This window comes from Lissotriton helveticus, chromosome 6, assembly GCF_964261635.1.
Source record: "Lissotriton helveticus chromosome 6, aLisHel1.1, whole genome shotgun sequence".
In the NCBI taxonomy this organism is placed as follows: domain Eukaryota; kingdom Metazoa; phylum Chordata; class Amphibia; order Caudata; family Salamandridae; genus Lissotriton; species Lissotriton helveticus.
In genome coordinates, this window is record NC_136067.1 from 1,490,028,386 (window position 1) to 1,490,054,652 (window position 26,267).

Consider the following 26,267-nt stretch of genomic DNA (forward strand, 5'->3'; position numbering starts at 1 on the left):
ATGTCTTAGTAACTATGCTGATAATTTTGCTACTGATAATAAGTATACTTGTATTATCAAAGATACTGCGCCTGAGAAGACGGCATTAGTAAATAAACATTTCAAATGCACATGTGTCTTCTTTACTCCATGTTCTGGTTTGTAATGATAATATAACGAAAGAGTGTTCATGAGTCCCACGTACCCTGAGGTACTGTAAGTTCATGTTCTGGTTTGTCTAAACATTGGGTGTTTGATATGTCCAATGAGACACTGTAGCTAGCTCGGTAAGGGGTGAGTTGGTTGCTAAGGTAAGTTTTGGGACATCCTAATTTGCCGAGGTTCCACTCCTCTGTGCACAGTTCTGTGTGAGTACAGAAACCCTGCAACAGTATAACTATTCATACTTCCACACTAGCATTCTCAAAACCATTGACACACCCATAACCGTACTTAGACACCCACTCACTGATTCATAGGACCACACACACATCCACTCAGTCACCCATACAGCCACACATACACCAACTCACTCAGTAATACAGCCACTGATATATCCACTCAGAGACCTATACAACCAATCACACACTGTCAATCACCCATAAAGATACTGACACACCTACTAACTCCCCCATAATGTTAATCATGCAGCCCCTTGCTTATCTCAACAGTTATAAAAACACCCACCCATTCATACGGATACTATTAGAACTGGGGGTCTCTAGTTGGCAGAGGTAGGCACCACTGTCCAAATAGGGATCCTTGCTTCTAGTCAGGGTAAGGAGGAAACACTCTTTAGATAACCTCTGCTCACCCCCTTGGTAGCTTGGCACAAGCAGTCAGGCTTATCCAAAAGCAATGTGTAAAGTATTTGCACCAACACTCACAGTAACACAGTGAAAACACCGCAAACTGACTCCACAACAGTTTAGAAAAATAAAGGTATTTAATCTAAACTACACAAGAGCAAAATGACAAAAATCCAACATACACAGTTCAAGAATATGGTTGCAAAAGAGTTCTTAAGGTTGCGATAAAATAATCCACAGTTGCGTGAAAAGTTCACAGTTAAGTCACATTTTGCCAACCATACCTTTTAAAAGCGACAAAGTTCAAAAGCAGAAGCTGGTGCGGTGGAAAACAAGCGATGCGTTGCTCCTGAGACCCTGGGGAGGCGAGGCGACGGCCCCGCTGCAGCAGCGGGCGTGTTGCGACGAATCTGGTCTGTATGGGGAGGAAGGCGGACTTGTATGGATTCCGGTGAGTAGGTTCCGTAGGAAGTTTTCTCTCGCAAAGGCACGATGCGATGATCTCCGGAGTTGCAACGATCTCCGGGGCGGCGATGCGCGGACCAGCGGTGATCTCTCTCTCGCAGCTCCTCGATGCGATGGCTTCTGCGACGACACTCGCAGCGATGTAATGCCGTCCGCAAGCAAGCGGTGCGGCGATCTCACCCAGCGACGACAGGCTCTGCGACGTCACTCGCAGCTATGGTAATCTTCCCGCACCGGTCTGGTGCGTCCTACAAACGAAGGCTGTGACGGCTCTGGCAGCGGCAACAGGCGATGCGACGATCTCGGCCCCTGTAGCGGCAGGAATTTCCTCGCACTGTCGGGGATGCGCTCTGCAAGCGAGCGATGTGACAACACTTGCAGAAAGTCTTTAAAAGCTTGGTTTCCAGCTTCCCAACACAGGTACAACTTCTAGAGGCACCACACATGGGCCACACACTCCAGGAAGGACAGAACTCTCTCAGTAGAGTTCAGGGAAGCTGGGGGTGAAGTCCTTTTGTTCCTGGGACTTCATAACAGGGAGCCAGATCTTCTCAGGCCCTTGGAGATTGCTTCAAGCAAGGGGACACAGCACAAAGCAAAGTCCTTCCCCTCTCCTTGGCAGCAAAGCAACTGCAGGTCAGTCCAGCATTACACAGCAGGACAGTCTTCCTTCTTCAGTCTTCCAGCTTTCTCCTTGGCAGAGGTTCCTTCTTGGTTCCAGGATGATCTAATTTTCTGTAGTCTGGGGTCCTGTACTTATACCCCTAAAAGTCTTTGTTCCCTTTGTGCAGGAGGGCTTTGAGCCTGTTTTTTAACCAGTTCTGGGGGTTCCTTGAGCACTTTGTTTTTCTGGTCTCTCCTTTCCATTCAGAGAGGGGCAGGGTAATCAGCCGCCTAGCAGGAGGTGGAGCCAGCATTGTGGAGGGAAAGCACAGCCCTGGAGCACTTTGTTGATATGATTCCTTCTCTCCTTTCACAAGGCAAGGGCAGACACATCGGACGCATCACAGGGGGTGGAGCCAGCACTGTGGGGGGCAGGCACATTCCTATTCAGGTCCCAGGTGCTATCCCCTCCCACCACTCAAGATGCAGTCATTCATCCAGCCTCCTGAGGGCTCCCCAGCTCCTGTCACTCTCAAACCAGATAGTCAATTCACAAACAGGCCAAGGCACACAGAAAGGTCAGACAAGAGAACAGCCACTTTCTAAAAGTGCTGTTATCAAACACAGGATTTAAAAACAACCTTTCCTAAAAAGATGTGTTTTTAAATTCTGAGTTCAGGGATACTAGACTTTTATGTCCTATCTTGCTCCTATGGGAAGATATGCTGGTAGCCACTGTAGCCAGTATTCCCCATGATAGCCTATGGGGCAAGATAGTGAAAAACGAAAATGGCTATAATTCACTACCAGAGCATGTCACCTGCACTAGTACATGCTCTACCTTTCACATACACTGCACCCTGCCCAAGGGGGTACCTTGGGCCTTCCATAGGGGTGACTAATGTGCACAGAAAGGGAAGGGTTATGCCTGGTCAGTGGGGACACTGACCAGGAGGACATGGCAGTTCACAGACTGCACACAGGCACTGCGGTGGCAGGCCTGTGACACCATTTTAGGGCTACTCATGTGGGTGGCACAATCAGTGCTGCAGGCCAATTAGTAGCATTGGTCATCACCTGCCCTAGCACATCCAGTGTACTTTACTAGGGACTTCTTGGTGATACAAATATGCCAATCATGTATATCCAACCATAATAACAATTTACACAGATAGCATATGCACTTTAGCACTAATCATTTCATTTTAAAGCTTTATTCGACATTTGTCATAAAAGCGTTCACCTAACCCTAATACAATAAATACTACATTTAAAAATAATTCTAAAAATACATATTAAACATTAAATGTCGAATGAAATACATGATAAAAATACATCTGATTACATCAAGTTATCACAATTCTTAAAAAATGAATTTCCTAGAATGAAATACAATAATCCATATGACAAAATGCAAAATACATAATTTCTTTAGGATGCAATTGCCATTAACGATCGGGTACGAATTAGCCATGACCAAGCTAAAAATTTTGCTACCCCAACCACAAGCAATGTAGAACAATCTGTTTCAAGTATCCTGAGTGCTTCAGATTGGCTGCGGGTTCCCAAGATTGAGCACACAGGTTTTAACCATTTACGTCTGGGGGACGAGTACAGAGGGCAACAAAACAAAAAATGGGAAATGTGTTCAGTTTGTTCATTACAATGGTGACAATGTTCGTCCCATGCCGGGGACCAGTGCTTCTTAAACGCGTTCAGCGGAAGTGCACCTATGCGAAATTGAAAATAAAGTTTCCGATCATGGGGTTTTTCAATAATGTCCCAGAAAGGTTCGCAAAAAGGGTACATTTTTATATTTAAGAAGCGGGATGTTAAATTCGAACTTGTACTGTCACTAAACATTGTAAGATATACCATTTCCCAATATAGGTCTTTTAACTTAGACTTTGTTGGAAAGCAGGTTACATCTTTAGTTTCCCACAGATAGTCCAATTTCAATTTTATTAGGAGTCCCCGAAGCTCCCTTAACCATGGAATACTGTGGAAACAATCAAATTTGATGACATCCTTCAATGCTGCTGCATAATGGCTTAATTCTGGGGTCACCATAATCCGTCTCCAATATAGGAGAGGGCGTAACCTCGCTATGTCCTCTATAGATTTTCTTCCCAGATCCAGTTTTAACGGGGTTGTCGGTGTACTTTGGGGGACCATCACAATCCCTCGTAAAAATCTGTTTTCAGCTCGTCCCAGTTCTCTCAAATTTGAAAATCCCCATAGTTCAGAGCCATATAAACAAGCCCCCAGGACTTTCATAGAATAAATTTCCAACACACTGTTTACTGGCTTTGTCAGTGAGGTGCGGTGTTTAAGTGCAATTGCGCCTGCTAGCTGTCTAAACTTTAATAAGGTCGTGGTTATGTGTTGCTTCCAGCTCATGTTTTCTTGAAGGGTGATGCCTAGGTAAGAAAAAGAATCCACTCTTTCTAATGGTGTATCTTTATATTTTATTACACCTTTAAAGGTGGACTGCTGGTTGAGGCACATGAATTTTGTTTTGGTGGTGTTCAATTCAAGACCCCTCCCATCGCAAAATACACCAAAGGCATCCACCACTTTTTGGAGCCCACTAGGGGTGCGGGAAAGTAAGAGTGTATCATCCGCAAACATGAGGACTGGTACACGAGAGCCAGCAATTACAGGGGCGTCACTAGCAACCTTCTCTAGATGTTCAACAATACCATTTATATAAATAGAGAAAAGGGTTGGCGCTAGGACACACCCTTGTCTTACCCCACGTTCTACTGGAAAGGGATCAGTTACTTCTCCCTGTTTGCCCCATCTTATTCTTGCGAAATTGTTTTCGTGAAGACGAACAAGGAGTGTAAGCAATTCCTGGCTTAAGCCTACTTCCGACAAGGTCTTCCAGAGTTTTTCCCTGGGGACCAGGTCGAAAGCTGCTTTTAAGTCCACAAAGACTGCATACAATGTCCCCTGCTTTAGAGTAACGTTTCTCCAGTAGATGGTTAAGAAATGGAGAACTTGATCAACGCTACTAGTTGAGGGACGAAACCCAGCTTGATAAGGTGATAAAATGTTTTTTTCGTCAATCCATTGCTGCAGTTTGTTTTGGACTAATCGGCCCATTAGTTTTTGTGCTGTATCAATCAAACTAATGGGTCTATAGTTTTTAGCCAGGGATCGATCACCTTTCTTATATATGGGAATAATTTCAGCTCCCTTCCATGAAGCAGGCACTTTGCCTCCCATAGCCACCGCATTAGCCAGCATTGCAAAATAGGTACACCAGGACTTCCGATCCGATAGAAAAATATCTGCCGGAATTCCATCCATACCTGGAGCTTTGCCCCCTGCTACGCAATCCAGTACTATACTCACATCCCCCTCAACGAATATAGGTGATTTGTAATAGACTTGATGAGGAGGACAATCAGTATTAAACATAGGGTTACGAGCATACTGTGGTTGGAAATATTCTACCCAATTGCTTTTCGGGACATAATTAGTGGGCTGGGGTGCTATGCCACCCTTTGCCCATTTTACTGAGGCCCAGAAGCGCTTGGAGTCCTTGGAGGCGCACGCCTCCTTGAGTTCTTGCCAACAATCCTCATCCCAGCGCTTCTTGGCTATTTTTTGGACCTGTCTATACTGATTTCTCGCGAGCCTTACTGCTTCAGCACTTCCTAATCTTAGTTTCATGCTGAGATTATCTTGTGCTACCCTGCAGCTCTTATCATACCACCCTCTGGTCTCTTGGGCCTTTTTCTTTTTACTTGAGGCTACTGTTTTAACAAAAAAACTTTGAATTTTGAGAAACAGTTTCTCGTGAGCAGCCATCATGTAATCTGTGAAGTCAGTCATCCCATAATGGGACTTAATCTTAGAGACTTCATCCACCACTATTTCCTTTGAGGTCTCTATTTTTGCAATGTCCTCTAGGAGCATACTCCACTTCAAGTGGCGGAGATTATTTGAGCTTACGAGGTCTTGTGTAACCATCTGATCCCCTCTTGGGTGGTCGGGTAATTCATGGTAGGGATGGAGTGTCAGGCACAAAGGATTGTGGTCACTTTCTATTTTGTCCTTCACTTCCATATCTACCAATTTATCCCATGCTCTTACATCCAGTAGTATGTAGTCTATTCTACTGGCCGATCGACCATTATCAAAAGTATTTTTCCCCATAGAGTCTGACGGTACCCGCCCATTTACTGCTCTGAGCCCTCTAGAAAGACAAAAGCTTTTCAATTGAATTGCTACTGTGCTCCATTTTTTAATTGCTGGGATATCTAATTGAGGAATTCTCCACTTGGTATCCTCATCATCTGCCAGGATTCTATCCTCCTCGCCCATGGGTTCGAAGGTGGTGTTGAAATCCCCGCCTATTATTATAATGGGTAACACTGGTAACATTTCAATATGATGCTCAAGGGTCGTTAAGGTCTCTGATAGTTTACCCCTAGCAACTCCCCTGGAATAGAGATTAAACAAGGCCAATTGTTGGCCATTTTGCCAGGTAATGTCCAGTGCTAGAATATCATTAGAGGGTATAGACCTTCGCTTGACGACGCTTTTCAAAGTTTGGCGTACCCAAATTAACAAGCCCCCGGAGGGACGACCCACTCGGTTTTTTATGGCTGGAACATAAAAATTCAAATACCCTTGCCGGAAAATTGGTGTAAGCGACCAAGTTTCTTGCAACATGACAATATCGTAATGGTCAATAAAGTCGACCCAATCTGGGATATTTAGCTTGTTTGTGATTCCCGCTATATTCCAAGAGATAATAGATAATGGCGATAAGGCCTTTTGGTGGCATATCTGAACAATATCAGGGGTATTTACTGTTTCTATGAGATCAATGCCTGGGGCTACGACTCTACTCAATGATGATGACTTCTCAATTACCTCTAATACTCTATTTTGTTCTATCTGGACTCTTTTTAGTTCCTCTGGAACAGGAGTGGAAAATACATTAGAGGCCGAGGATAGTTTATGTGATAAAGACTCATCTAAAGAGAGGGTCTTAACGTATCGTTTGTCCAACTGGACTTCAGGAGGAACAGGAGATACACATACGAGTCAATCACATGCATTTAGGTCAGTTAACACTGAGTAGTGGTTATCCAAGTTTAGCCCCCACTCGCATACTGGATTGGTCCTGGCCCTTCTATTTCCCACAACTGTCCACTTTGTTCTTAGTATGCTAGGTTTAGCTACTAGACCTCTTCTGCTATAGAAGTAATCCAGTGTCAGGGGTACTATTTCTGCTGTTCTAAGTTGTGGAGGGAAAATGTTCCGTAGAACATCAGGCAACACTTCAGGGCCCTTGAAGTTCAAAACCACACAATCCCCTTGGAATTTCTTTGCCTTTGTGCCTATCCACTTAACCCTTCTTGCTGTGAGCAAATCATCAGATAGTTTTTCCTTGCCCCAGGGAGATATATGCATGTTATTACTAAGCCACTGAAGGGCCTTGTTTCTTAAGGAATCTGAAGACTCGATCTGTCCTATATTCAACGATGGTGTGTTTGCAAGTACTAGAATCAAGGGGGAGGCTTCCACAATTAATTCAACTGGGCCAGTTTCTAGGCTAAAAAGCTCGGAGGTGGTATTGGGTACTGTTTGTACTGGATCTATAGTCAAAGCCATGTCGGGGGTGTCACCGTGCCCAGAGCTAACTTGTTGAATTTGATCAGATGGAACTGGTGGGTCTACATTCATGATCCCCCCGAGTGATTTCCCTGCAGCCTCTATGAGTTCAAATTTAGTTGTTATTAAATTTGATATTTCCCCCACCCCCTCATTAGTTTTCCTTAGGAGGGTCTCTAACTTGTTAACCTTATTTGCTAGTTGGTCTACTTTTGATATAAGGGGTTTCATTAACCCTGATAGTGTAGACTCTAGTATGCCCATAAGCTTATTTAAGAGGGTATCCTCACCATCTGTGCTTTCATATTCTTCATCCCTTGTCCTATCTTCCGCCCTTTTCTTTGCTCCTCTAAGGGGAGTTACAGGTTTGTTCTTGCAGGAGCGTAAGCCCCCTCTTCTAGGTGGTGCCTTAGTAGTCCCTTTTTTAGCTCTTGGTGCAGGGACCGGAGTGGGAGGGGTATTGCTCTGTGGTACTAACTCCATAGCTGTATTAGCATTATTTGGCTCTTCTAAATTAATTAGATCTACAAAAGGGTCAAGTTGCTGTGCGGTAGAGGCCGTGGATACATTCATGATGGAACAATCATTAAGGTCCTCAATCGGATCGGTGGGGATAGTTTCATCACTAAGAGAGTGGAATACCCCTGAATGGTTAATTTGGGCACAAGGTGGCGAATCGATAATTCCCAGTGAAGACCTCCGAACATTGTTAATTTTTGCCACTACCTGCACCAGATAATTATCCATAGTATTAGCCGGAGTTGCAGGCGTTTTTTGCTTCGACATTATAGTCAGTCAATTGTAAGCAGCACTACCCTGATGGTAAGTATAACAATATCAGGCCGATTACACTACAAATATAGAATTGTGCCGCCTTACCGCAGGTAGATTAGCAAATGGAGGAAAGAGGGGTGGCCCAGTCCAGTCTCTCACAGTCTAGAACGGGCTAAAACGGGCCCGCCCTTGGCCCGGGCTTCGCCCGGCGTCCCGCGAGGCGGGGACGACGCGCTATTTGAGCACCTCCTGGCGCCAAACGCTGTAGTTTTTGCCCCGCTGGGGCTGCTGGGAATTGTAGTTTTTCCTGGCGCCCGCCCACGCTCCACTCGGCGGCCCTACTCCACGTTGGTAGAAGGAGTTAGGCGGCGGGAGGCGGGCAGGCGAAAAGACCCCTGGCGCTGTCTGTCCGCAAGCAAGGACACGAGGAACAAGAAGCTGGTAGGTGCAATCCGGCTTGGTCAACAAAGCAAAGGTTTCCCCACTCGTCAGGGACGACGCGCTATTTGAGCGCCTCCTGGCGCCAAACGCTGTCGTTTTTGCCCCGCTGGGGCTGCTGGGAATTGTAGTTTTTCCTGGCGCCCGCCCACGCTCCACTCGGCGGCCCTACTCCACGTTGGTAGAAGGAGTTAGGCGGCGGGAGGCGGGCAGGCGAAAAGACCCCTGGCGCTGTCTGTCCGCAAGCAAGGACACGAGGAACAAGAAGCTGGTAGGTGCAATCCGGCTTGGTCAACAAAGCAAAGGTTTCCCCACTCGTCAGGGACGACGCGCTATTTGAGCGCCTCCTGGCGCCAAACGCTGTAGTTTTTGCCCCGCTGGGGCTGCTGGGAATTGTAGTTTTTCCTGGCGCCCGCCCACGCTCCACTCGGCGGCCCTACTCCACGTTGGTAGAAGGAGTTAGGCGGCGGGAGGCGGGCAGGCGAAAAGACCCCTGGCGCTGTCTGTCCGCAAGCAAGGACACGAGGAACAAGAAGCTGGTAGGTGCAATCCGGCTTGGTCAACAAAGCAAAGGTTTCCCCACTCGTCAGGGACGACGCGCTATTTGAGCGCCTCCTGGCGCCAAACGCTGTAGTTTTTGCCCCGCTGGGGCTGCTGGGAATTGTAGTTTTTCCTGGCGCCCGCCCACGCTCCACTCGGCGGCCCTACTCCACGTTGGTAGAAGGAGTTAGGCGGCGGGAGGCGGGCAGGCGAAAAGACCCCTGGCGCTGTCTGTCCGCAAGCAAGGACACGAGGAACAAGAAGCTGGTAGGTGCAATCCGGCTTGGTCAACAAAGCAAAGGTTTCCCCACTCGTCAGGGACGACGCGCTATTTGAGCGCCTCCTGGCGCCAAACGCTGTAGTTTTTGCCCCGCTGGGGCTGCTGGGAATTGTAGTTTTTCCTGGCGCCCGCCCACGCTCCACTCGGCGGCCCTACTCCACGTTGGTAGAAGGAGTTAGGCGGCGGGAGGCGGGCAGGCGAAAAGACCCCTGGCGCTGTCTGTCCGCAAGCAAGGACACGAGGAACAAGAAGCTGGTAGGTGCAATCCGGCTTGGTCAACAAAGCAAAGGTTTCCCTAAGCCTAATCAGCAGTGGTAAAGTGCACAGAGTCCTATTGCCAACAGCCACAGGTCAGTAAAAATAAGGAGGAAGAAGCAAAAAGTTTGGGGACAACACTGCAAAAAGGGCCAGTTCCAACACAACCCTCTTCCAGCCTAAAGCTAGGGTAGACCAAATGATACCTCGATGGGATTCCCGGCTTAAGGTGATAGAACACGGAAACTGGCCCAAACAGCAGGGCAGTCCTGTTCTACGCCGTCCTAAACCCAGTTGGATCACTCTATCCATACTCTCAGGGTCCACCATACCAATACATGTGGAACCCTTCTCCTCACCTTTGGACACCACCTGTGCAGCACCCAACTGTAACTTACTCACAGGTGTATCCCAACAGACAGACAGCAAGAAAAAGTGACCACCGACAGTGATCAGGGATGAGACCCAGGTCTCATGCCTCTCAGGGCTCTCAAACCCCTGTGGCCTCAAAGGGTGGGGGCAGTAGCCCCAGGTGCTTGGCACCCTTTGTCCACTCCCTCTCTTGTCAGGTCAGGTCTGACACTCTGGCACTGACTCACCAGTCCCGGACCTGTATCCGGCGGCTGGACGGGAGGCTGGGGTGGTCTTCCCCACACTCGGTCCTCCTCTTCCTTGGGGCTCTGTACCCTCCCACCTGAAGCAGTACCCCCTTCTAGAATAGCCAGGGCACCTATGGCAGGTGCCCCGCACCATTCTCCCACCAGTTCAGGGGTTCTATCCTGCAACTGGTATTCCAGGTCAGGGGGAACACCCCGGACATGATCCTCAAACCTAGGCTCCAAAGCCTCCAGGTCAGACAACACCTGAACCTGGGGCTTCCCCACCCAGGGACCAACCCCTGCGGTGGAACACTTGCCTGGCACACCAGGACTTCACTCACCGATGTTCCCACACTGGTAGACAGTACCCACCTGGCCAATACAACGGTGTGGCCCAGTCCACCCCCAGGGTGAGACTCCAGCCCCCCTTCCAGGGGCAACCCTGTCCACCAGGACAACCAAGAACACAACGCTCCTATCAGTTCAGGACCTCCCTCCAACAACTGGTCTCCCAACCTAGGGTTTAAACCCTCAGGCTGCACCGGGGTCAGAGACGAGGACTCCCTCCCTCTGCACCCCCTTCCAGAGCGCTGCACCCACCCTACTGGAGGGGTACCCCTGGAAGCCAAACTGGTCAGGACACTGGTTACGGATGTCCTTCCTTCCAGGTCAGGCAGATCCTGAAACTGGTCTCCCAACCCAGGGACCAAAACCTGTGGTTGTGCACTTGCCTGGCACACCAGGACTTCTGGGGACTCACACAGTACCCCCTTGAGGGTGACACACAACTCATTTGTCCTGTGACAGTCTGCCTGGCGCAGATCTCCTGACCCCTATCCACCTGACAGTGCGTGAAGATCCCCCAGGACAGAAGTGGTGTCACCATGGTCACTCCTGGGAGACTCAGCCCTTCTGGCTGGCTCCTGACCCACTGGTTCTCCCACTGGGGACTCCTTCCCCCTCTCACCCCTCAGTCTGGACTTCTGCAACCTCCCAACTGGAGTGGCACTGCCAGACACCAGAACTGATGGAGGCCTGGTTACAGGCACTCCCCGTTCATCAGACACTAGGAGATCCTCCTCCAATGGCCGACAAGTACAGTCTAGGTCCCCAACCTGGTGTTCCCTTAAGGAAACCTCTATGCCCTGAGACTGGGTTTAGGGCACCGTGAGACACACTCTCCCACACTCACTCCTTCTCCACTGAGACCGTACATGAGCCCCTACACCCCTCCCACTACACAGGGACCTAACTGGGCTACACTGAACCTCTTCCACCTCACAGGTCAGGAAGATATCTGTGCCACTCCTTTTGGGATCACTCCCCAATGCCTCCCCAGACTCTCTGGAATCCACCAAGAGGTCTGCCTCCAACGCAAGCTCTCTGGGGTCAGAGAACTCACACTCCACCGGGTGTTGGCATGGATCACTGACATAATATAGAATGACAAAATATAGACTTACCAAAATATAGTCACCAAAATATAGAATGCCAAAATATCGAATTCCTATCTACAAACAGGTAAGTACAAAAATATCGAATCCAAAATATAGTCTGTAAAAAATATAGTCAGTCAAAATATCGAATTTTTTTAAATGTCTTAAAAGTAATTTAAAATTAATGAAATAATAAATATAATTAACTAAAACATACTTAAAAATACTCAAATAACCTTACAATTAAGATATAATTAATTTAAGTTATTAATAAAAAATGTACAATATTTTACCGTAGGATAGCAGGAGGGTAACATTTAATATTACCACTCCAGTGAGTGCAACAGTAGGGAAAGCGTTGGATAGCGTAGGGGTAAAAAATACTATTCCCACTCCAGTGAGTGCAACAGTAGGGAAAGCGTTGGATAGCGTAGGGGTAAAAAATACTATTCCCACTCCAGAGAGTGCAACAGTAGGGAAAGCGTTGGATAGCGTAGGGGTAAAAATTACTATTCCCAATCCAGAGAGTGCAACAGTAGGGAAAGCGTTGGATAGCGTAGGGGTAAAAAATACTATTCCCACTCCAGTGAGTGCAACAGTAGGGAAAGCGTTGGATAGCGTAAGGGTAAAAATTACTATTCCCACTCCAGAGAGTGCAACAGTAGGGAAAGCGTTGGATAGCAGGAGGGTAAAAAATACTATTCCCACTCCAGTGAGTGCAACAGTAGGGAAAGCGTTGGATAGAGTAGGGGTAAAAATTACTATTCCCACTCCAGAGAGTGCAACAGTAGGGAAAGCGTTGGATAGCGTAGGGGTAAACATTACTATTCCCACTCCAGAGAGTGCAACAGTAGGGAAAGCGTTGGATAGCGTAGGGGTAAAAAATACTATTCCCACTCCAGAGAGTGCAATGGTAGGGAAAGCGTTGGATAGCGGGAGGGTGAAAATTACTATTCCCACTCCAGTGAGTTTAACAGTAGGGAAAGTAATGATTTAATATATTATTAAAAATAAATTAAATATCAATACCAATAAAACATTAATTGAAATTAATAACCAATTTAATATTATGTAATAATTAATTAGAAATACAACTACATATTAGTTATTAAAAATTAATACCCTATTCATAATTATTTAACAACTAATTAATTTTCAATAACAAAAACTAATTAATAATAAAAAATAATACCAATTAAAAATTAACAGTAAATTAGCTATCAATACACAAAAAGTATTTTTAATATGTAATTAATTACAATGACATTACTTCCCACCCTATTCCCCTATAAACCCACATCCCACTACAGAAAATACGTTAATACAATTATCATAATTATCAAATATTTAATTAATACATAATAATTACCAATTATTAAAAACTAATTGCCAATTAATAGAAATTAATTACCAAGTAAAAATTCATTAACAATAAATTTAAAATCAATACCAATAAATGAAAAAAATTATTTACTTAATTACAATTAAATTACTTCCCACCCTATTCCCCTATAAACCCACAACCCGCTACAGAAAATAAATTTAGAAAATTAACATAATTAACAATTAATCAATTCATACAAATTAATTGGCAATTAATAAAAATTAATTACCAATTACAAAATAACAATAAATTCAAAATGAATACCAATAAATAAATACAAATATTTAATTAATTACAATTAAATTACTTCCCACCCTATTCCCCTATAAACCCACAACCCGCTACAGAACTAAAAAGCAACATTTAATTAACAATTAGTAATAATTGCTAAAAATTAATATTTCATTTAATATATTTAAATTACTTCCCACCCTATTCCCCTATAAACCCACAACCCGCTACAGAATTAAATTACGCAAAAATTAAATAACATAAAATTCATTACTTAAAATACATTAAACATACATTACAAAAATTAATATACACTTTTCACACATATACTAACATACAAAACACTTTAAAAAAATTGATAGTATTAAAAAATCGATATATTTAATGCCTATATTGTATACTTCGATATTTTGACTTCTATATTTTGAAAATCGATATTACTTACCTTAAATTCGATATTTTTAACCACTATATTGTGTCCATTCGATATTTTGTCCATTCTCTATTTTTACTTCGATATTGTGTCCATTCTATATTTTGTAATCGATATTATGACTGTTTACCGTTGGCATAGCTCTGGAAAACAGGGACTTAAAATATGCTCTCCAACAAATGAATCACACAGCCCCCCACAGTTGATAACCAAGCTACCCTTTGCCTCACCCTCCAGTGCCTCACACAAGTACCCGACACCACTCTCCTGAGATTGGCAAGACAGTATCTGACTGTCTCTGTCACACAACCCACACTCTGCTGGCTGGTCTTCACTCACATACACCGACGTTTCTACCATGGGGAAACCCCTCTCCCTGTACCTCTCATCTAGAGTCAGTAGAGTGTCTTTCCCACCACTAAGAATATGGACCCCTGTGCCAGTCCCCCAATCTACTTCAGGGACACTGCAATCCACTGGAACTATATCATAAACCTGAACCCCTTGGTGTATGTCAACCCCCTCCCTCAAGTTAGGCGCCACATCTCTTGGTGTTTGTACCTTTCTCTCAGCACTGGAAACTATAATCTTGCTGCCACCATCTGAGCTGGACTCCACCTTCAACTCAGCAAAGCCCACCTTTTGAGCTACCCATGTGTCTTCTTCAGCTGAGACCCTTATGGCCTCCGCCTCTTGAGCTCCAACTCAAGCTTCCTCATTCCTAATTCATGGGACAAGGTCAATTTCAATTCCTCCAGTGCACGGGCATTTTTGCTCTACTCCGCCGCCCTCTCTCTTTCCGCTCATTCTCTTTCTTTTTCCATTTCCTTCAGCTCCATTTCAAGCCTCAACATTTCTAACTTATGATCTCTAGCCCTTTGGTTTTCCTCCAACTCCTCTGGGGAAAAACTTTCAGCTGAATGGTTGCTGCCAGCCCTTGAGGCTGCTCTGGACACAGGCAGATCCTTTGACCTGAAACCATCCCTTTGTGCATCCTCATCCACTTCTGCACCATCTGTCTCCCCCTCTTTGGTCTCCCACCAGGCCCTTAAGGCCTCCTGTAGCTCCTCCTTCTTGGAGCAGCACTTCATGGGGCATCCAAAGTTCCTGCAGAACTGCCTGAGTTGACCTACTCTGTAATCACTTAACATTTCAATATCAAACTCCAGTTCTGCAACATCACTTGCTGGTTTACCATTCAGAGACATGCTGCTTGGATTCCTTCAGGGTTACGATCAAAAATAGAACCAAAAATCAAAAACACTAGTATGCGGTGGCGAAGTTCTCTGCACTCACTAGTGATGTACACCTATCACTGTGGGCCTAGTACAAATACAAGTTCAAATCCCACCGCTGACCAACAATGTTAGAACTGGGGGTCTCTAGTTGGCAGAGGTAAGCACCACTGTCCAAATAGGGACCCTTGCTTCTAGTCAGGGTAAGGAGGAAATACTCTTTAGATATCCTCTGCTCACCCCCTTGGTAGCTTGGCACAAGCAGTCAGGCTTATCCAAAAGCAATGTGTAAAGTATTTGCATCAACACTCACAGTAACACAGTGAAAACACCACAAACTGACTCCACAACAGTTTAGAAAAATAAAGGTATTTAATCTAAACTACACAAGACCAAAATGATAAAAATCCAACATACACAGTTCAAGAATATGGTTGCAAAAGAGTTCTTAAGGTTGCGATAAAATAATCCACAGTTGCGTGAAAAGTTCACAGTTGGGCCACGTTTTGCCAACAGTACCTTTTAAAAGCGACAAAGTTCCAAAGCAGAAGCTGGTGCGGTGGAAAACAAGCGATGCGTTGCTCCTGAGACCCTGGGGAGGCGATGCAACAACCCCGCTGCAGCAGCGGGCGTGTTGCGACGAATCCGGTCTGTATGGGGACGTAGGCAGACTTGTATGGATTCTGGTGCATAGGTTCTGTAGGAAGTTTTCTCTCGCAAAGGCACGATGCGATGATCTTTGGAGTTGCAACGATCTCCGGGGCGACGATGTGCGGACCAGCAGTGATCTCTCTCTCTCGCAGCTCCTTGATGCGATGGCTTCTGTGACGACACTCGCAGCGATGTTTTGCAGTCCGCAAGCAAGCGGTGCAGCGATCTCACCCAGCGACGGCAGGCTCTGTGACGACACTCGCAGCAATGGTAATCTTCCCGCACCTGTCTGGTGCGTCCCGCAACCGAAGGCTGCGACGGCTCTGGCAGCGGCAACAGGCGCTGCGACGATCTCGGCCTCCGTAGCGGCGGGAATTTCCTCGCACTGTAGGGGATGCGCTCCGCAAGCGAGCGATGTGACAAAACTTTCAGAAAGTCTTTAAAAGCTTGGTTTCCAGCTTCCCAACATAGGTACAACTTCTAGAGGCACCACATGTGGGCCACACACTCCAGGAAGGACACAACTCTCTCAGTAGAGTTCAGGAAGCTGGGGGTGAAGTCCCTTTGTTCCTGGGACTTCATAACAGGGAGCAAGCTCTTCTCAGGCCCTTGGAGATTTCTTCAACCAAGGGGACACAGCACAAAGCAAAGTCCTTCCCCTCTCCTTGGCAGCAAAGCAACTGCAGGTCAGTAAAGCATCACACAGCAGGACAGTCTTCCTTCTTCAGTCTTCCAGCTTTCTCCCTGGCAGAGGTTCCTTCTTGGTTCCAGGATGATCTAATTTTCTGTAGTCTGGGGCCCTGTGCTTATACCCCTAAAAGTCTTTGTTCCCATGGTGCAGGAGGCTCTGAGCCCGGTATGAACCAGTTCTGGGTGTTCCCTGAGCACTTTGTTTTCCTTGCCTCTCCTTTCCATTCAGAGAGAGGGGCAAGGTCGTCAGCCGCCCAGCAGGAGGTGGAGCCAGCATTGTGGAGGGAAAGCACAGCCCTGGAGCACTTTGTTGACATGATTCCTTCTCTCCTTTCACAGTGCAGGGCAGAGACATCAGATGCACCACAGGGGTGGAGCCAGCACTGTGGGGGGCATGCACAGTCCTATTCAGGTCCCAGGTGCTATCCCCTCCCACCACTCAAGATGCAGATGCAGTCATTCAGCATAGGGCTGACTCACCCAGCCTCCTGGGGGCTCCCCAGCCCCTGTCACTCTCAAATCAGACAGTCAATTCACAAGCAGGCCAAGGCACACAGAAAGGTCAGACAAGAGAACAGCCACTTTCTAAAAGTGCTGTTCTCAAACACAGGATTTAAAAACAACCTTTCCTAAAAGATGTGTTATTAAATTCTGAGTGCAGGGATACTAGACTTTTATGTCCTATCTTGCTCCTATGGGAAGATATGCTGGTAGCCACTGTAGCCAGCATTCCCCATGATAGCCTATGGGGCAAGATAGCCTTACAATAGTGAAAAACGAAAATGGCTACAATTGACTACCAGAGCATGTCACCTGCACTAGTACATGCTCTACCTTTCACATACACTGCACCCTGCCCAAGGGGGCACCTTGGGCCTTCCATAGGGGTGACTAATGTGTACAGAAAGGGAAGGGTTAGGCATGGCAGTTCACAGACTGCACACAGGCACTGCGGTGGCAGGCCTGAGACACCAGCATTTGTCATCACCTGCCCTGGCACACCCAGTGCACTTTACTAGGGACTTCCTGGTGATACAAATATGCCAATCATGTATATCCAATCATAATAACAATTTACACAGAGAGCATATGCACTTTAGCACTGATCAGCAGTGGTAAAGTGCGCAGAGTCCTATTGCCAACAGCCACAGGTCAGGAAAAATAAGGGAGGAAGAAGCAAAAAGCTTGGGGATAACCCTGTAAAAAGAGCCAGTTCCAACAGATACTAACACATGCTCACCTATACAGTCACTGACACAAGCACACACTCACCTATACAGCCACTCATAACCAACTCATTGACCAATACAGCCACTAATATAACCACTCATACAAACATACAGTCACTCACACATTGTCAGTCACCCATAGAACTACTCACAAACCTAGTCACTCACCCATAGAGTAAATTCCACAGCCCCATACTCACCTATACACTTATACATACACCCACTCACTTATTCATACAGATACCAACACATACTCACTCAACGATACAGTCACTGACACAAGCACACACTCAGATGGCCACTCTCACAATCACTGAGTCACACATACAGACACTCATATACTCCTAACACTCACCTAGACTGCCTTTCACATATGTAGTTACTCACCCATATACCACTGACACATCCATTCACTCAATGACACAGCCATGCACATACTCAGTCACCCATACAGACCCTCATAGATGCACTCACTAACCCAGCTAGCCACTAACTCATCCTTTTAGGCAGTCACACACCCCCTCCCCCACCCACACAAAAACTCATACAGGTACTCAGGCGCCCAATCAATCACCCATACTGCCACTCACATACCCACTCACCAACCTATACAGCCACTTAGACCCCAACTGATAGACGGATAACAGACATTCGCACAGCCTAGTCACTCACCCATACATTCACTGAGATACCTAATCACTCACTTATACAGTCAGTGACGCACTCACTGAATCATCCATACAGGCACTTATACACCCACTGATTCACCAATACACCTTGGCATATATATTTAACTCATAATCTTTTTTTAAACACTCAGAGTCACTGGATGATGTCATTTGAGAAGTCATCATTGATGTCACTGACCATGTCATGAGGGATCCAATATGTGAGGTAATAAGCAGTGCATTGTAGGGGCACAAGTTATAGTTAGCTCAGCTAACCATAACTGCTGAATTTCTCTGGTTTTGTATGAGTGAAATGTCAGATTAACGATAACGTCCCTGTAACCTTTGTTTTTTCTGTGAATATATATATATATATATATATATATATATACTTGTGTCAACATTTTGTGACATTTTGTAATCATATACCCTCTCAACATGTACACGAAGTCCATTAGTGGACGTTAAAGACTTCTTTCGTATGTGGAATATTGTTTGATTAACACATTCCAAGATGGCGCTCATGTTGATGTTTGAGGGGTGAATCCTATGTCAATGTCCATGACTGTAGAAAACTTTATTAACATGTCGATCTTGAGTTGAAATTGACACACTGACGAAGGCAGCACGCCGAAACGGGTCTGTGCATTTCCCCTAATAAATCACCTCGTGATTATCACTAACCCTCCTTGAGTGCTGTGCCTTTTTCTAAAAGCAATGAAAAGTCTGAGCGTTATATACATATATATATATATATTATGTATACATATTATGTATAGGTATTCTATACATAACTTCACATATGTACTATATATATATATTTTTTTTTTTCACACTATTCCTCCAGCTAGAGGGACAAAGCGGGTCGCACTCCACAGGTCGATTTTGCAATTTTTTTTATTTTTCTTACATTCTCTTGAGATTTAACAGGGGCAGCTGTAAAGATCTACGCGTTTCGGTATTTCAAATACCTTGTTCACGATCAACCGACCACTTGGTCCCCCCTCCATGTTATACTAAGTTACATACAACATCACTTCCTGTTTGGGGGTTGCCAGCGCCTCTATGCTTTCTGGGAGATGTAGTTTTTTATGTTACTGATACAATTCATTAGAAATCACTTGCTTCTTACCATGCATATTTACATTCATTTTCTATTCATTAATGACCATGTGTATTAACAATTATAAAGCTTAGAGATTCCTGCGGATTGGTTCCCTCTAGTGGGATTTCTTTGCTTTTGCATATAATATTGACATTTCTCAGTTACTTAGCCTATGCATACCCTCCAGTGGGTTGACTCTGTTTTGGCATGTATACAAGTGATTTATTCCCATAAAACAGTTTGTTTCTTTCCACACATGGTTAGGAATTTATATCTATTATCATACTGACCAATAGTATGTTAAACATAAATAGCATGGTAATTTGCAATTATATTATTCGAGGCAAAGTCATTACAGATGTATATATAGTTCTTCCGACTGATTTAATCCATGCGGACTCAGGGTTCTCAGATTCAGGATGTGACGTGACTCCTTCTGTCTTAGAAGTCTTTCTCTGTCACCCCCACGTTCATTTTTGGTGACACTTTCAATTCCAAAGAATTTCAGTTGATTCCAGTCACTTTGGTGATATTGTTCCATGTGCTTAGCTATCGCATTTGCTCTATCTTGATGAATAGTAGCTCGAACGTGCTCCAGTATTCGCTTCTTTAATTCGCACACGGTACTGCCTACATATTTCAAGGGACACGGGCACTCCACTACATATACCACGTGTGTTGTTTTGCAAGTGATGAGTTCTTTAATCTCCCATGTTTTTTTGTTTGCCATTTGTACTTTCTTGGTAGGTTTGGCTATTTGGCATGCCTTGCAAGCATAACATTTCACAAATCCTGTTGATTTCAGCCATATATCAGTTTTTGTCTTTGTGGGTTTCCTAAAATGGCTGTGAATTAGAAATATATATATATAAGTTAGGTATAGAATGCCTATACATACTAACCTACCAATAACCTCCTCGATATTATGTCTATTATATTACAGTATGACAATATTCCCTACCCGATATCTAGGACCCACACCGTAGTATAGAACATCAAAATTAAATTCATCAATGACATCATTGATGACATCCAGGCGGCTGTAAAGGTGCTGCAAGATCCGTTGTGATGCTTTTCAAAACACATCCATAAACAAGTGAAAGAACATATATATGAAGACGTAAATAACGGGTTTCAAAGTTATATATTCCTAAACACAACCTGTTGAAATACAGTTACTAATGCTTTGATATCCACTAGCAGGATACTGATTTCTGGTAAATATTTTTGTAGCACTGCGGCTTCAGAGCAATCTGTTATCTGGCCGCTCAGAAAACGGCACTGTGAACTATAGTTCAAATAATTTACTCAACATGCCTTTGCTTTGACTGTTCTGTTGTGAGCAGAATGAAATGTGCTATTTTTCTCAGAAGCAATTTCGATTCATTAAAAGTTAATCTAAATGATAATGTAAAATCCGAGAATGAAACAATGGCATAGTTAATTATGTGTCAGTTCACGCTGCATTTGCTTTTAGAGACATGCAATGCAAAGTGTATTATTAAAAAAATGATACAATATCTAATGGTCGGGCTTTCGAATCAGCGTACATGGTTGGCAAAATACTGAGCATATTTCACTCAGACTCTAACCAAGATATACGTTTACCTACAACATACTCCAATTTCAAATTTTGACATTCTAGGTCCTTACCATTGCAGAAGACAGCAAAGCGAAGAAAATCCAAATATCTTTCCCCTTCAACTGGATTCCATCCAATGTCAGGATAGCCCTTAGAGACCAGCAACGGACAACTTTGTAGGCCGCAGCCAGCTAAATATCGCACCACCTAAAATGAAGAAAACACATACCACTAGCCTCATTAATGACTATGATGCATCTTATGAAGTCAAGAGCAAGGACAGGAAAGTGTTTTCTTATCTCATTGAAAAACAGCTGGTTGCCAGGTAACAGTGCTGAAGGAGTGAAAGTCAACTACCCGTATACCTATTTGGTCTCATTGCCCCCCTATTACATTCAAGTACAGCACCCATAAGCAGGGATGTAGCAATTGTACCATGTACCCTAATGAATTCCAGGAAACTGGGTCCCACCCGGATGGATTTTCAAAGAAAGACATGTTTGAGTTGCAGTGGGCCCCTCGCAACCTGGGGCCCTGATGAAACTGCACCGTTATTAGCTACACCTCCATAGGCAGGTGGATGTGAGGATACCACAACTAGAATCACATTGCTCTGAGACTAGAAAACACTATGCTATTTGCTCTCACTCCTGTTTTCCTTGTATTCCCTATTTGCAGATGTTGGCGTTGTACCACTGGGCCTTCTCATACCCCATAGTGTCTCAAAGAGATTGGCTGGTATTGCCTGCACTCAAGTCCTTGAATTAGACCAGCAAAATAAGTTACTTACCTTAGGTAACGAAGTATCTGGTAGAGACATAGGTTAGTTGCAGATTCTTTACCGTAGAATTATCCCCAGGCGTCAGCCTGGATCCGGAGATTTTTTCTTGAGCAGTACCCCTGCGCGTCGCTCAGCTCGGCATCTGTCGTCGGCATCGTGGGCGCCGGAATGACATCGCGGGGCCTACATAGATGCAGCCCATGCGAGCTGATGTCAGTTCTTAGCACAACTTTCCACACCAGAAGCACAGAGCCATGAAAGACACTGACCACTGGTGTGTCAAAACTAGGGCCCTTTAGGGAAGTCCCTATCCCTAGAAATCAGTTCGCAGAGTGGGGAGGATGGGTGGCGGTAAGGAATCTACAACTAACATATGTCTCTACCAGATATATTGTTACCAAAGGTAAGCAACGTGTTCATCAGATAGAGACGGTTAGTTGTAGATTCCTTAACTTGGAATGGATACACCAACAATACCATCCCCGGAGGAGGGTCTGCAAACCAAGATCATATAAGACAAGTCTGGAGGACTGAACGGGCTAAGTACCCATCCCTCCAGACTTAGCTGTCCAGACAGTAGTGTCTGATAAAGTGTGTAAGGATGTCCATGTTGCTGCCTGACAGATGTCCAGAACTGGAACTCCACATGCTAATGCCATGGTTGCTGCTGTTTCTCTGGTGGAATTGGCACACAACCCCACAGGAGGGTCCTTCTTCACCAAAGCATAGCATATTTTGATGCAAAGGACAGCCCATCGGAAGATGGTCCATTTTTGTTCAGCCCAACCTTTCTTGTCACCCACATAGCCAATGAAGAGTTGATCATCCAGTCTTGTGTGCTATCGAGATAAAAAGACAATGCACGTTTTGGGTCCAGATGGTGGAGTCTCTCCTCCTCCTTGGAGGGATACGGGGGAAGAAAAAGATGGGCAGAGTGATAGATTGCACCACATGAAAAGGCGTGATGACCTTAGGAAGAAATGAAGGTTTGGTCCGAATGACCCTTTCATCCGGATAGACAGATAGAAAAGGGGGTTAGAAGATAAAGCTTGCAGCTCGCTCACCCTGCGAGCAGAGGTGATGACAACCAGAAAGGCTGTTTTGAGAGTCAGCAACCTGAGGGGACAGTTATGAAGAGGCGCTAGGGGAGTACACATAAGAAGGGTGAGAATCATATTTAAGTCATGGGCATTACAAAAGGAGATGGAGGGAACAGATGATTAAGGGCCAGATGTAGGTAATTCATATTTACCGACTCTTAAATACTGAATTTTACCGATTAGTTATTTAAGAGTCGGTAAATATGAAGGGGGGAGATGTAGGTATTACAGATTCTGTAAATACCGAATCGTTAAGATTCGGTATTTACCGAATCTGTAAATACCGAATCGGTATTGCCCATTGATTCCTATGGGCCTTGAAGCCCATAGGAATCAATGGGCAATACCGATTCTGTAATTACAGAATCGGTAAATACCGAATTTTGCAAGGGTGCAGGGGGTGTCACTTTGACACCCTCTGGCACCCCAAAAATAGGCATGTGCGCCATGTGGCACACAGACATGCCCTAAGGGCATGTCTGTCTGTCACATGGCTAGGTGTGCATGCACACATGTGCATGTACACCTGAATTCGGTATTTTAACACCCAATTGGATTGGGTGGTAAAATACCGAATTTGTAGGGCCTTTGGGACTCAGAAGAGTCCCACCTACATCTGGGATTTACCGAATCGGTAAAAATACCGATTCGGTATTTTACAGATTCCGTCAATTTACCGATTCGGTAAATTTACAGAATCTGTAAAATCTGGCTCCCTACATCTCAAGATGCCAAATACCGGTCGGAAACGGCCGAATTCGGCCGTTTCCGATCGGTATTTGCCACCTACATCGGGCCTTAGGACCCTTAAGGAATCTGTTACAAATAGGCGATTTGAATAAAGAAGCTGAAGAAAAGCAGAGATGGCTGCAAGATATCCTTTAAGAGTGCCCAAGGCAAAACCCTGCTGGGCCAAAGAAAGTATATACAGGAGAACTTCTGAAAGAGTAGCAGAAAGGGGATTAACAGTCTTTGCTGTGCACATATGGCACAAATTTGTTCCATCTTCAGGCGTATACCGTTTTCGTGGAGGGATGCCTGCCTGATAAGTTAATATCACAGACTTCAGGCGGAGGGCTGAAATTTGTCAACTGCTGCTGATCAATCTCCTCGTAAGGAGGTGGAGACTGGACAGGTTCGGGTGAAGTACCCTCCCCTGCTGCTGAGGCAGAAGATCCTCCTAAAGGGGCAGGCTGATTGGAGGATCGATGGCCATGCTCAGAAGGTGGGGTACCAGACTTTTCATGCCCAGTCCAAAGCTACAAGAATGACTTGAGCATGGCCCGCCTGATCTTCTTGAGCACTCTGGGAAGAAGTGGTACAAGTGGAAAGGTGTACAGGAGGCCGAAGCTCAACTCGTGACAAAAAGCGTCGCAGAGCGAGTGCCCCCTTGGAAATTTCAACGCACAAAACTGTCAACATTGCATCTTCTCTTCGGAGGCAAACAGTTCTAACCAAGGCTTTCCCAACCCCTGAAAGAGGCCTTGCACCACCTCCGGATGGAAACGCCATTCATGATTGACTAGGCACTGAAAGCTGAGTTCGTCTGCCCTGGCGTTAAGGGAGTTTGCTAGGTTTTGAACCACCTGTGTCATGAGCTGATGTTCCAACCATGTCCAGAGGCAAAGAGCCTCTTGACAAAAAGCTTCACAACCCCACCCCATCCTGTTTGTTGCAGTACCACATGGAGGGTGTTGTCAGTGAGCACCTCCACCACTTTCCCCCTGAGATAGGGAAGGAATGCTTTCAGTGCCCTTCTGATTGCTGGGAGCTCCAACAGGTTGGTATAGAAGCTGAACTTCGTCAGAGAACAGATGCCTCTGATCTCCAACTCTCCCGAGTGGCAGCCCCATCCCAGAAGTGAAGCATCCATCACAACTGTTAGATCTGATTGGGGAAGGTAGAGGGATCTGCTTCTGGCCCAATCTTGGTTTGTGAGCCACCACTGCAGTTGATGCGCAGTTTCGTCTGAAATCTTGATGTTGTCCGAAAGATTCCCCTGATGCTGCGCCCACCAGAACTTCAGGTCCCACTGCAGAGCCAACATATGCCATCTGGCATTATCCACCAGCATGATGCAGGAGGCCATGAGGCCCAGAAGCCTCAGAGTCCTTCTCAATGAAATCAGGGATAGAGGCTGAAACATCGGTATCATAGCCCGAATATACCGGACTCGCTGCTTGGGAGGCAAGGCTCGAAACTGCACTGTGTACAGAACCACCGATGAAAGGGAGCGTCTCAGAGGGAGTCAGGTATGACTTTGGCATGTTGATAGTGAACCCCAGCGAATGCTGGAGGTCCACCGTAGTCTGGAGGTGGGAGATGACAGCCTGGGGCTAGCCCGCCTTCAACAGCCAGTCGTTGAGATAGGAGAAGACCGGAACCCCTGATCTGCGCAGATGAGTGTGGCCACCGCCATCACCTTTGAGAACACCCGAGGGGCACTGCTAAGGCCAAAGGGGAGCATGGTGAACTGAAAATGCTTGTGGCCCACCGTGAACCAAAAGTAACATCCGTGGGTTGGCAGGATGGGGATATGAAAATAGGCGTCCCGTAAGTCCAACGCCACCAGCCAGTCTCCTGAGTTGAGTGCAGACAGAACTTGGGCTAGGGTGAGCATTTTGAACTTCTCCTTCTGGAGGAAGTATTTGAGGGCACAGAGGTCTAAGACAGGACGCAGGACTTTGTCATTCTTTGTTACCAGAAAGAGGCCGGAATAACAACCATGACCTACTTCTGGTACAGGGACCCACTCTATGGCTACCTTGGCCAAGAGAGACGATACTTCCTGGTGGAGAAGTGCCACTTGATTCTATGTCATGTGATCATAAGGAAGGTGGCAGGGAGGTAGGGGTAGTCTCGAAAGGAGGGAGTAGCCCCTTCTGACTATTTGCAGAACTCACCTGTCCAACGTGCTGTATTGCCAGTGGAGGAGGTGATGGTGGATCCTGCCTGTAACTGGCCGTTGATGGACCTGAAACATAGAACAAGGAAGGTTTGGAGGCTGTGGCACGGGGGGATAGGGTGGACTAGCCTGCCTGCTTGCTCTCTGACCCATGAGGACGCTGTGTCCCAAGAACGGCGGCCATATAGTGGCTGGATAGCTTGTGTGACTCTGTGGCTGGGCTACAGAGGATGTGACTGGGTGCCCCTTTCATAGACACAAACGGGACAAAAGGCAGACTGAGATGGACATGAGGTAGCCAGGAGGCCCAAGAATCTATCTGTAGCTCGAGAATACTTGAAGCGCTCAAGCGCTAAGTCTGCCTTGTCACCGAAAAGGCGAGTGTCATCAAAGGGTATGCCCATCAAAGAAGACCGGGCATCCCCTGAGAAGCCAGAAGTCCTCAACCAGGCATTGCGTAT

At 45.7% G+C, this 26,267-nt stretch overlaps 1 protein-coding gene across 1 annotated transcript in view; it reads right to left on the reverse strand.

Moving 5' to 3' along the window:
- Positions 1–26,267, reverse strand: part of RYR2 (ryanodine receptor 2) — a 3,071,198-nt gene that overhangs the window by 1,784,722 nt on the left and 1,260,209 nt on the right. Inside the window, exon 41 of the mRNA XM_078648003.1 lies at positions 21,092–21,227. Coding sequence (XP_078504129.1) covers positions 21,092–21,227 — 136 coding nt within the window. The remainder of the gene's footprint in view (positions 1–21,091; positions 21,228–26,267) is intronic.